This window comes from Littorina saxatilis, linkage group LG15 (genome assembly GCF_037325665.1).
Source record: "Littorina saxatilis isolate snail1 linkage group LG15, US_GU_Lsax_2.0, whole genome shotgun sequence".
NCBI lineage: Eukaryota > Metazoa > Mollusca > Gastropoda > Littorinimorpha > Littorinidae > Littorina > Littorina saxatilis.
In genome coordinates, this window is record NC_090259.1 from 27,765,213 (window position 1) to 27,778,288 (window position 13,076).

The 13,076-nt window shown below is 39.3% G+C and overlaps 1 protein-coding gene across 1 annotated transcript in view; it reads left to right on the top strand.

The window, feature by feature from the left end:
- Positions 1-262: 262 nt before the first annotated feature.
- The window catches only part of LOC138948963 (A disintegrin and metalloproteinase with thrombospondin motifs 18-like), a 47,772-nt gene continuing 34,958 nt past the window's right edge, over positions 263-13,076 (top strand). Inside the window, exons 1-8 of the mRNA XM_070320641.1 lie at positions 263-636; positions 3,194-3,257; positions 5,378-5,533; positions 6,383-6,522; positions 9,653-9,815; positions 10,361-10,524; positions 11,675-11,758; positions 12,096-12,220. Coding sequence (XP_070176742.1) covers positions 577-636; positions 3,194-3,257; positions 5,378-5,533; positions 6,383-6,522; positions 9,653-9,815; positions 10,361-10,524; positions 11,675-11,758; positions 12,096-12,220 — 956 coding nt within the window. The 5' untranslated portion in view covers positions 263-576. The remainder of the gene's footprint in view (positions 637-3,193; positions 3,258-5,377; positions 5,534-6,382; positions 6,523-9,652; positions 9,816-10,360; positions 10,525-11,674; positions 11,759-12,095; positions 12,221-13,076) is intronic.

Below are 13,076 nucleotides of genomic sequence, written 5' to 3' on the forward strand. Positions count from 1 at the left end.
ACTCAAAACTTTGCAGGTGGAAGAGATTTGAACTGCATGACACATTGATCTTCGTTCAAGATTGTCGTCTCTAATCCTGGAAGAGGTATTCGAGTTTCAAGCGACCATGTTTCTTCCAATTTACAACCACAGCCACAACAGGAAAGTAGGAGAATGATAGCAGTGACGGGAACTGACACAGGCGGCGGTTTTCAGGAGAGGGTAATCATGCTGTCATTGTGGGTGGCAGTCAATCACTTTCGGGGTATATATATATAAACGGGTACTGTGACGGTGTGTGTGATCAACACCAGACCAGCATTGGGTTTTTACGGCGAAACTTAAGGTTTAGAACTTCAAGAACTTTCTTACAGCAGAGTACAGTGAAAACAAGCTTTGCGCTTTTAGCGCAAGTGGGAACCAAAGCAAAAGAGAGATTTGAAAAGAACTTCTTCAAAGATTTTCGAAAAGAAAAAGTGATTTAGAAATTGCTGTACAAAGTGATTTATGGTCTACCACCAAGAACTTTCTGGACAGTGGAAGATTGCAGACAAATGCATTATTTCTGAAAACATCGAATGAGCAAAGACAGTAAAAATGAAGCCGATTGTTCTTACAGTTTTTCTTTTTGTGGGATGTATTGTTGCAGAGTCAGATGTAAGTATGTAAACTGTTTGTTTGTTTGTTCGTTTGTTGTTTTTCTTTGTTTTTCTCCTTTTTGTGTGTGTTGGGCCCCTTCAATTTTTTTCTAGCATGACCAATGTAGGCTATCTCGTCGACATTCTTCACTTATGGAGAATACTTTGCACAACTTTAAAACAAATAATTTTTTAGGTTACGTTTTTGCATGCACAATGCATTATGCAGTGATGTATTCGTAGCTTGGAACAAATTTTCTTCCATGATTTTCTTCTGGTTTTCTTCAGATGAATGTTTTTTGGCGGGGTCTTTTTGTGAAAAGTGTTTTAAATATATTTTATCTTACTTCTTAATATTTATTGTCAATGTGTTTTCACTTTGTTGTTGTTGTTGTTGTTGTTGTTGTTGTTGTTGTTGTTGTTGCTGTTGTTGTTGTTGTTTCTGCTGCTGATGCTGTTGTTTCTGCTGCTGATGCTGTTGTTGTTGTTTTTTGCATTTTGTTCTCATTCAATACGTCCTTGATAAACTCATTAATTCATGCAATCTTTGTTATGTGATTTTCTTTTTATATTTAGTCAAGTTTTGACTAAATATTTTAACATCGAGGGGGAATCGAAACGAGGGTCGTGGTGTATGTGCGTGTGTGCGTGTGTGTGTGTGTCTGTGTGTGTGTCTGTGTGTGTGTGTGTGTGTGTAGAGCGATTCAGACTAAACTACTGGACCGATCTTTATGAAATTTGACATGAGAGTTCCTGGGTATGAAATCTCGGAACGTTTTTTTCATTTTTTTGATAAATGTCTTTGATGACGTCATATCCGGCTTTTCGTGAAAGTTGAGGCGGCACTGTCACGCCCTCATTTTTCAACCAAATTGGTTGAAATTTTGGTCAAGTAATCTTCGACGAAGCCCGGGGTTCGGTATTGCATTTCAGCTTGGTGGCTTAAAAATTAATTAATGACTTTGGTCATTAAAAATCTGAAAATTGTAAAAAAAAATAAAAATTTATAAAACGATCCAAATTTACGTTTATCTTATTCTCCATCATTTGCTGATTCCAAAAACATATAAATATGTTATATTCGGATTAAAAACAAGCTCTGAAAATTAAATATATAAAAATTATTATCAAAATTTTTTTTTCGAAATCGTTTTAAAAACACTTTCATCTTATTCCTTGTCGGTTCCTGATTCCAAAAACATATAGATATGATATGTTTGGATTAAAAACACGCTCAGAAAGTTAAAACGAAGAGAGGTACAGAAAAGCGTGCTATGCAGCATAGCGTAACCACTACCCCGCTCTTCTTGTCAATTTCACTGCCTATGCCGTGAGCGGTGGACCACGAGTATACGGTCTTGCTGCGTTGCATTGCGTTCAGTTTCATTCTGTGAGTTCGACAGCTACTTGACTAAATATTGTATTTTCGCCTTACGCGACTTGTTTATACCTACGAATACAAAGTACGTGCATGGTGAAGGTATTTAATCATTTACTCCGAAAGATGTTATGGTACCACTGACAGCAGGATATTTTATAAAACAGATTTTGATTATGTCTTATAGTTGTGCCTCGTTCCTGACGTCTCTACTCGTGTTTATATTCACTCTTCATTACCGTTTGTCCTGCCGTCTCTTCTTCCCAACAGTTTCTCTCCGTTTCTTTGTCTACATTTCAATTTCTTCATTTTTTGCAATTCCTCTTTTTAAGTGTTTTGTTATCCTCCTAAACAAAATGTTTCACTAAATGGTTTTTTTCTTCTTTTTTTCTGATATTTGTTTTCTTCTCGCGTGTTACAAGATGTGCTTTTCCTCCTGTTTTCTTGCTCCGTTCTATAGAGAAAAAATATTCTACGAGGGCGCGGCGTTGCAAGGGCGGTATTTATTGTCTTTATTCCATAACGATTTCAAAACACGTACCCACTTTTAAACACACACACACACAATCGTTTCCGAGTGCTGACGCCGTTATATTTGTTGTTGTCTACCGTATGTCTCCAATTCCTTTTCTCCCATCTTGTTGCTATACACATCCAACCACGCACGCCTCATTTAGTATTCATTTGCACTTGTTAACACGGTTCTATCATTTCCTTCAAGTGTTTCAGGGTTGATAACTAGTGCTATAAGCGACATTTATGTGACGATCACACTTCAAGTGATAGATCGACCCGTCTAGATAGGTCAGACCAGGGTGAATCTGTGAAAATAAGAGAAAATGGAGATAAACGACTCTTGCTCGTTTGGTGATTGAAAGGTTTAAAACTCCAGTTGTTTGTTTCTTGTTTCTTGTTTGTGTCGGTGTGGGGCTTTTCTTCTCCAACTTTCTAATGTACACTTGGCACTGCACATTTCTTAAAAAGGTTCCGGTTTTGACAAATGTTAGAGTTTTTGAAGCCTTCTCTTCATACTAGTCTTGTTGCCCGTTTTTTGGGGGGTTATTTATTTGCTATAATACCATTACACACGACTATGTGAAGACCCAGGGCTGGACCTTCTGCTATGCTCTTTTTGTTGTGATGGTTGTATTTATGCCGGTTTTTTTTTTTATATAGTGTTGTCTTTTTTGTGTCGCAGTTTCATAGTGATCTACCACCAGCGGATTTACAGAAATATTTTGGTGTTCAAGTTAGAGAAAATGGTAAGCTTCTTCCTAACAAAATTAGTGTGTGTGTGTGAGTGTGTGTGTGTGTGTGTGTGTGTGTATGTGTGTGTATGTGTGTGTGTGTATGTGTATGTGCGTGCGTGCGTGCGTGCGTACGTGCGTGCGTGCGTGTCTGGGTATTACAAAGGAATCTAAACATCTTCATTTGGTGTGGGGTCAGTTATTTTTTATATTAAAACTATTACGTGTGTCTGTAAGAAAAATTCAACGTGTTTTTTGTTTGTTTGTTTGTTTAAGCTAGAATTGGGCATTTATATGACTAAAAATGAATTTCTTCCACCTCAAGTCCTCAACAACAAAGACAAATTCTGTACAGTCGATAAACATTCTGACTTCAACTAAGCTGTCGACCACACGAATATGCATCCGATAATTACGATTATATCAAAACACGTTTTGTCATTTGACGCTGGATTGTCGCAAAAGGACTTTAAATCAGTCAAGCGTACAGTACATGCACGAAACAATCGAAACACGAAAAAAATGAGTTTTTAACAAAGCAAGTACTCACATTAGAAAAATACATTGCTAAGATAATTCTTTACAAACGCATCAAAAATCTATATGAACTTATATTATAATCTTGGCGCGATTTTGCATGTTGGGGTCACGTTTAGCGAAAGAGATGTAACAATAACAGAACAACATTCGTATATGGAATTCACTCCCCTTTCAATTACGTCACTCTCTATCCATTTCATCTTTTAAGTCCAATTTGAAAACTCACTTGTTCCAACAACACTACGGATAGTTCCTTAGTCGTTATTATTATTATTATTATTATTATTATATAACTTAGTCTGAAGGATAAGGGTATGGATTTTTTCCACACAGGATTAACATTGAAGAAAAGGAGGCACGTTATTTTGGCTTATGTCATACGCGTCACGTTTAAAATAAAAAATAAAAATTTAAAAACGCGCCAGTAAGTTTATAAAGGAAAGTGCGTTAAATACGCAAAAATCGTACGTCAATAAAAGCGATCCCTGGCTAATTATGAGGTGTTCAAGGAGTAAAGATCTTGCCGTGAATGTTTCCAAATTGCCTTAGTAGGTAGATAAAAACTGTCGTGCATGTGTCATTTTGGATTGACGGTAACCTGTTATAAAAATAATAACGTTACCTTAGTACTCAGTAGACGGCAGGCCATTTTGGTAATCCATTTTAAACGTCGCCATGGTATCCAATCATTCAAAAATCTGAATCAGGTGTTTTGGTAATCCATGTTAAGTTCTTGAATAGCAATCCAAAAGGTATCAATCTCCACAAGTTCACAAGAATCTTTTTTCCTAGTATAAGACGACGAGGATACTCCAAGTTAGTGCTATGCAATTTGTTTCAGTTTCTTGTCCAGGAATAAACAAAAATCCACACACATCATTGCGTTATCTGCTTATAGTCAACGATATCATAACATTTCCCCAGGGTTCCTAAAATCTATCAAAACTGTGTTTCAAATATAATGTCGCGGATAAATCAGTTTCTTAATCGCGAGTCGTGCACGTATCCGCTGTGTGCATCAAGGATGGCACATTCAGTCAGTCCGGAAAGAAATATCATCTATATTTCGCAGAATGTTTTTTTCTCCAATTCTTTCATTGATGTTAAAACACTCGTACAATCGACCTCTCTCCTAACTTTTTTAATTTAATTTTTTTATTTTTTTTATTTTTTTAGTTTGGGTTCTGTTTTCATTTACGATTGATATGTTTGCAACTAGTCAGAAGACAGTTTCACCCGTGGCATATTGCCAACATTTGGTGAAATAGATACTCTCTTCCTTTTGTCATTAAATCACAGGTATTAACACACACTATATGTTTCAGTACAATAAGTCATACTCAGAGCTCCAAGAATTGAAAATAAGCAGACGATAAAATGTCGTCTTGTGAAAACTCGAGCGCGACTGAAGACTCAAGCTAGCAAAATATACAACTGGACCAAATGAGAATACGATACTTTTAAAACTAATAAGCAGACAGTCCATAGAAGCGAAAGTGAAGATATTTTAAAGATGTTGGAAATGATACTATTCAAGTTTAATATCCTGTTCAAAATTGCTTTCTTAAAAAAATTATTTTGTGTTTTTCCCCAAGTTCCCATGTATGAAGTAGTCAGCCCCGTCCACATCAAAGGAAGCAGACACAGACGGTCACTGCTAGCCGCCAAAGAACCTCTCAGGTATGATCTCACGGCATTTGGAGAGGACTTCAAATTACACCTTGAACACAACGATCACCTGATCGCGCCAGGTAAGAACATTTTAATGTTTGGTTGGTTATGGTTGTTTGCACTTGCTTTGATTTCGTTTTGGAATTTGTTTGTGTGCGTACGTGTGTGTGTGTGTGTGTGTGTGTGTGTGTGTGTGTGTGTGTGTGTGTGTGTGTGTGTGTGTGTGTGTGTGTGTGTGTGTGTGTGCTTTAGGTATGTTCCGCCTTTTTCTTTCTCTCTTTCTTTCTTTCTTTTTCTGTGTACAATTTGACATTTTTTGCATTACAAAAAAAGTTCTTGGCGGTGGAGATGACGGGCGTGGGGAAGGTGGCGGAGATAAGAATGAAGTGTTGTGTCTGTGTCTACGTGTCTGTGTTTGTCGCTGCCCGTGATGTAAAGCATGAAATTCGCCTATGGCCGTAATCCGACATGACAAATGTAACCAAAGAAAAACAGACTTATTAATCCACATGTAAACAATCGCGGGTAAATGCAAACTAAATTCGCGAGGCATGTTTTGTTTTTAAGTAAACGGTGCATTCAAACTAATATGTATACTCAAATGAAATTATTTGGAGATGCTTTTGTCAAAACGTTTGGTCATAACACCAAACTGATCAGGGGTGATTTTGTCCTCAAACTTCGTCCATAAAAATCCTAATAGAATTGGATAGGATTGCCTAGATTATCCAAAAACAACAGCAACAAAAACAGCAGCAGTACAAGCAGTACCACCAGCAAAAAACAAACAACAACAACAACAACAACAACAACAACAGCAGCAGCAGCAGCAGCAACAGCGACAATAACAACAACAAATCAAGAACAACAAATCAACAACCAACCCACAAAATAAACAAACAAATCAAATCGGGTCCGTCTCATTGCAGGTTGCCTGGTCCACTTCATGCAGTCCAACGGAACGAAAAAGGTTCGATCCTGTCCCACGCATAAAGACGACTGCTATTACCACGGAGCCTCCCTCACTCACAACGGATCCGACGTGGCACTCAGCACTTGCAACGGTTTGGTAAGCAGCTTATTTATCAACTAGAGGAATACCCGGCTTCGCCGGGATGAATCGCGAGACAGAGACAGACAGCGTGGCGGTTCATCACAATCACCTCTGCAGGCGAAGTCCTGTCAAACGGGATTGAGAATTTTAGAGCTTATTTCTTAGCCCTATATTATCTGTTGTGGCTTCTCAAATGCCAGAACATACAGACAGACAAAAGCCGCTAGACCCCATCACAAACAGAACTCTATAATACATAGGTTTTTGCCTACACACACACACAAACACACACACACACAGAGAAGCCGTATATATATATGCATATCTGTATCTATAAATATATAGAGATAGGTGAGAGTGTATTTTTCGCGTGGCTATAAATTGATTCGACCTTTTCACTTTGACAGTAAGAACAACTTACGGGTGCAAGGGAAGCGTTCTGGACAGCGCAGTGACATTCTAAAAATAGTCACTCTCAGAAACGGGAATTTGGGGTGAACGGCGCGACAGAGACAGACAGCGTGGTGGTTCACCACAATCACCTTTGAAAGGCGAAGTCCTGTCAAACGGGATTGAGAATTTTAGAGCTTATTTCTTAGCCCTATATTATCTGCTGTGGCTTCTCACATGCCAGAACATACAGACAGACAAAAGCCGCTAGACCCCATCACAAACAGAACTCTATAATACATAGGTTTTTGCCTACACACACACACAAACACATACACACACACTGAGAAGCCGTATATATATATGCATATCTGTATCTATAAATATATAGAGATAGGTGAGAGTGTATTTTTCGCGTGGCTATAAATTGATTCGACCTTTTCACTTTGACAGTAAGAACAACTTACGGGTGCAAGGGAAGCGTTCTCAGTGGACAGCGCAGTGACATTCTAAAAATAAATAGTAACTTACAACTGAACGGGAAAGCCACACGAAGGAAGGGAGATAAACGCCAAACACTGGAGAAGATAAGGAAGAGTTACTTATAATGGTGAAATGAACACAAAAACGAACATGAGTTTAGCGCTGCGCGCTGAGAGCACGTGTTGAAATATCTCATCGATGATATTGTGTCCGGGGTGTAGCTGAATACGGTGTCCAAATTTGAAAAAGAACCACCGAGAACTTTGGCGTTGTGATGTGGTGTAGCGGCTATGGTGTGTCGGTATGGGGGCCCGGGTAAGCTGAGGTGGAACCAAAATAGCTGAGGTGGAACCAAAATCGGTTCCGCGCTGCGCGCTGAGAGCACGTGTTGAAATATCTCATCGACCAGGTTGTGTCCAGGGTGTACCTGAATATGATCACCAAATTTGAAACAGATCCATCGAGAACCTTGGCCGCGCATCGCGCACAGACAGACAGACACACAGACAGACACTAGTCGTATATATATATAGATAGTAAGCTAGGAGCGCTAAATGAGAACCTTAGCCTATATTTTTTCTGAGAAGTGAAAAACGTTTTATGCACGGCAGAAAAAAGGGTCGGTCGGATACCGTAATCCAATTTTTATCTGGAAATCATAAACATATCTGATGAACAAACAAACAAAACAAAACAAACAAACGAGCGAACAAGCAAACCGAACAAACAAAACAGATTTGAATGCCAACCGACCCTATTTCTGTGGGTAGCATGCAAGGGCATACACATTTTTCTTTTTACATCACCCTTAACACCACCACCCCTCCCATCCCTAACTTACACATTCTTAAGTTATTCTGCAATCAAACTGTCTGAAACATGACGATCTTGCTCTTCGGGACTTTGTCCCTCCCGTCAACCACCCCCTCTCCACGCACGTACGCCACCATTCTAAAATGGGCCCGCCCTTTTGACGGTAAGCTTTCGACATTAACCCTCGATATTGTTGACAACCAGTCCTCCCTCAGTACAATTTGTAAGATCTCTGGCCACTTGAATTCAAAGCCGGTTGTATCTTTCAAGTCTTCAGATCTCCTGGTCTCTTCTGCTTTAATAAATGTATTGTATTGAAAACAAGTGGATGTTTGCTTTGCATTTGTTTTGAGCTCTTTATGTTTATTTACGTTGTGGAAAGAGAAAAATCCGGTTTTTGCTTGTGCCCATCTTCTGACTGCTCAATGAATGAATAATTATTTTAATGAACACATGGGTTCCTTTTTTCTCATGCAAAAATTATGTAAATTTCAAGGTTTTCAACCACTCTGCGCATGTCTCTAGTTCCAGTGCCTTTGACGCAATTTCAGTTTATAAACATTTTAGCACCGTGAAGCTATGTAACCTTAACTATTTTTTTTAGCTCTGATTCAATCCCTGGCAATACTTGTATTGAGACACAAACATACTCGTGTAATAGTGCGACGCTGAGCTGCGTTTTAATCAATAGACTACCTTTTGAGTTAAAGATCACTCGACTTTAGTGACCCCAGCAAAGTTTCCATAAGTTTAACTAACCACAGGTGCTGTGCACGATAACTGAATGCTCAACTGGGTGGGAACCAAGCACTGGATCGGATCGGTTGAAATCTCAAAGAAATATCAATATCAACCAATCCGACTCTGAGCTTGGCTCCAACCTAGCTACTGTATATACTTACGCCTGCATACCACCACTGGAGTCAATAAAGTCAAGTGAACCATAATACGACCGACAACTCTTGATCAAGTGATCAGCAAAACGATCAACTACTCTTGATCAAGTGATCACCAAAACGATCAACTACTCTTGATCAAGTGATCAGCAATATGATCGACAACTCTTGATCAAGTCAGTGATCAGCAAAACGACTGACAACTCTTGATCAAGTGATCAGCAATACGACTGACAACGCTTGATCAAGTGATCAGCAGTACGACCGACAACTCTTGATCAAGTGATCAACAATAAGATCGACAACTATTGACCAAGTGATCACCAATACGATCAACAAGACAGTCTTGATCAATTGATCAGCAAAACGACCCACAACTGTTGATCAACAATACGATCAACTACTCTTGATCAAGTCAGTGATCAGCAAAACGACTGACAACGCTTGATCAAGTGATCTGCGATACGATCGACAAGTCTTGGTCAAGTAATCAGCAATTCGATCGACAACTCTTGATCAAGATAATTATGCAAAACCCTGGTATTTCTTTGACCTGTTTTCAGCACGGGTTGATCAGACTGCCGGACAGGGACCACGACCTGTGGATCCAGCCAGTGGAGGATCGCCACGTGGACAGAGTGAGACGCAGCACGAGCGGCGGCGCGTTGGAGCAGCCGCACATCATCTACAAGAGAGCTGTGGAAGAACGCGACTGTGCTACACAAGGTAGATGCCGGCGTGTGTGTGTAGGAGGTGGGTGGGTGCCAAGGCTATTGAGGGAGGGGGCTGGTGTAAAGCTTGAGGACGATTGCTAGGCGAACAATCAATCGATCAACTAATCAATCAGTCGCGCAAGCAAACAATCAATCAGTCAATCATCAGAACTCTTTTCAAGTTATCAACTTACAAGCTCGTTATCACGCTAAGAGACTGTTCTTCACGGCTGGTCAACGCCACCGTGCTCGTACACAAAGTAGAATGATGTGTGTGCGTGTGTGTCGGAGGGGGTGGGGTGGTGTCAAGGCAATAGAGGGAGGGGGCCGGTGAGTGAAGCTAGAGGAAAATTTGCCAGGAGATCAATCAATCAATCAATCAAATAATCAATCAATCAATCAATTAATCAAATAATTAATCAATCAATCAATCAATCAATCAATCAATCAATCAATCAATTGACTGCTGACCATCGGCAATCTTTTTATCAACGTAGAAGCTTGTTATCACGCGAAGAGACTGTTTTTCACCTGCAAAATTCTAACTAACGTTTACAGGTATGCCCGAGGTGAACCAGTTGGTTTCGGAAGCCGAATCTTTGGGTCGGGTCCGTCGCGGAGCCGGGGAAAAGTTCGCTGAGATGTTGCTGGTCGCTGACACCACAATGGCAGACCATTACAAAGAAAAACTCCGGGAGTATCTGCTCACTGTCGCTAATGTGGTGAGTTGAGATACATTTATATTTCGCAATGATTTTTGTGCATACTTTTTTGTGTGCCGTAGTTGTTAATGTGTATTAAACTTTGCGCAAACAAAACAACAAGTCGCGTAAGGCGAAAATACAATATTTAGTCAAGTAGCTGTCGAACTCACAGAATGAAACTGAACGCAACGCAACGCAGCAAGACCGTATACTCGTAGCATCGTCACTCCACCGCCCGTGGCAAAGGCAGTGCCCGTGGAATTGACAAGAAGAGCGGGGTATTCGTTGCGCTGAGAAGGATAGCACGCTTTTCTGTACCTCTCTTCGTTTTAACTTTCTGAGCGTGTTTTTAATCCAAACATATTATATCTATATGTTTTTGGAATCAGGAACCAACAAGGAATAAGTTGAAAGTGTTTTTAAATTGATTTCGAAAAAAAAAATTTGATAATAATTTTTATATATTTAATTTTCAGAGCTTGTTTTTAATCCGAATATAACATATTTATATGTTTTTGGAATCAGCAAATGATGGAGAATAAGATAAACGTAAATTTGGATCGTTTTATAAATTTTAATTTTTTTTTTACAATTTTCAGATTTTTAATGACCAAAGTCATTATTAAATTTTAAGCCACCAAGCTGAAATGCAATACCGAAGTCCGGGCTTCGTCGAAGATTGCTTGACCAAAATTTCAACCAATTTGGTTGAAAAATGAGGGCGTGACAGTGCCGCCTCAACTTTCACGAAAAGCCGGATATGACGTCATGAAAGACATTTATCAAAAAAATGAAAAAAACGTATGGGGATTTTATACCCAGGAACTCTCATGTCAAATTTCATAAAGATCGGTCCAGTAGTTTAGTCTGAATCGCTCTACACACACACACACACACACAGACACACACGCACATACACCACGACCCTCGTTTCGATTCCCCCTCGATGTTAAAATATTTAGTCAAAACTTGACTAAATATAAAAAGCAAAATAAAAAATAATAAAGAAATACATATTTACACAAACAACTACACACAAAAGCAAAACAAAAACAAAAAAAGTTTGATAAACAAATGAATATTTACACATACCACAGTTACTACACACAAAAACAAAAAAAGTTTAAAAAGTATGTGACTGTGTAGAATCCATGTTGACTGATTGCAGGCGGCCAGAGTTTTGCTTGACCGTTCCATCGGCACTCCTCTCCACTTCACTGTGGTCAAGATCCAGATTCTCGACGTTGACCAAGTAAACATTTTAGATTTTGGTGTGTGTGTTTGTGTGTGTATGTGTGTGTGTGTGTGCGTGTGTGTGTGTATGTGTGTGTATGTGTGTGTGCGTGTGTGTTTGACAGAGAGAAAACAATGAGAGAGAGAGAGAGAGAGAGAGAGAGAGAGAGAGAGAGAGAGAGAGAGAGAAAGAGAGAGAGAGAGAGAGAGAGAGAGAGAGAGAGAGAGAGAGAGAGAGAGAGAGAGAGAGAGAGAGAGAGAGAGAGAGAGAGAGAGAGAGAGAGAGAGAGAGAGATATCTTGCATGCATGTATACACGTGCAAATATCAGTTGGGGGGAATCGTATTTTTTCACAGCCTGGCCTGGTGATCAACGAAGATGCGGAAGACACACTGGACAGTTTCTGCACGTGGCAAGAACAGCACAACCCTCGTGACGACAGCAACCCTCAGCACTACGATGGCGCTTCTCTGTTCACCAGGTACATCGTAGTTCCACAAGTGTGCATTTCTATCGTGTTTTGGTTCTTCCATTTTTTGGTGGGTTTGGTCTTTTTATATTTAGTCAAGTTTTGACTAAATATTTTAACATCGAGGGGGAATCGAAACGAGGGTCGTGGTGTATGTGCGTGTGTGTGTGTGCGTGTGTGTGTGTGTGTAGAGCGATTCAGACTAAACTACTGGACCGATCTTTATGAAATTTGACATGAGAGTTCCTGGGTATGAAATCCCCATACGTTTTTTTTCATTTTTTTGATAAATGTCTTTGATGACGTCATATCCGGCTTTTCGTGAAAGTTGAGGCGGCACTGTCACGCCCTCATTTTTCAACCAAATTGGTTGAAATTTTGGTCAAGTAATCTTCGACAAAGCCCGGGGTTCGGTATTGCATTTCAGCTTGGTGGCTTAAAAATTAATTAATGACTTTGGTCATTAAAAATCGGAAAATTGTAAAAAAAAATAAAAATTTATAAAACGATCCAAATTTACGTTTATCTTATTCTCCATCATTTGCTGATTCCAAAAACATATAAATATGTTATATTCGGATTAAAAACAAGCTCTGAAAATTAAATATATAAAAATTATTATCAAAATTAAATTGTCCAAATCAATTTAAAAACACTTTCATCTTATTCCTTGTCGGTTCCTGATTCCAAAAACATATAGATATGATATGTTTGGATTAAAAACACGCTCAGAAAGTTAAAACAAAGAGAGGTACAGAAAAGCGTGCTATCCTTCTTAGCGCAACTACTACCCCGCTCTTCTTGTCAATTTCACTGCCTTTGCCATGAGCGGTGGACTGACGATGCTACGAGCATACGGTCTTGCTGA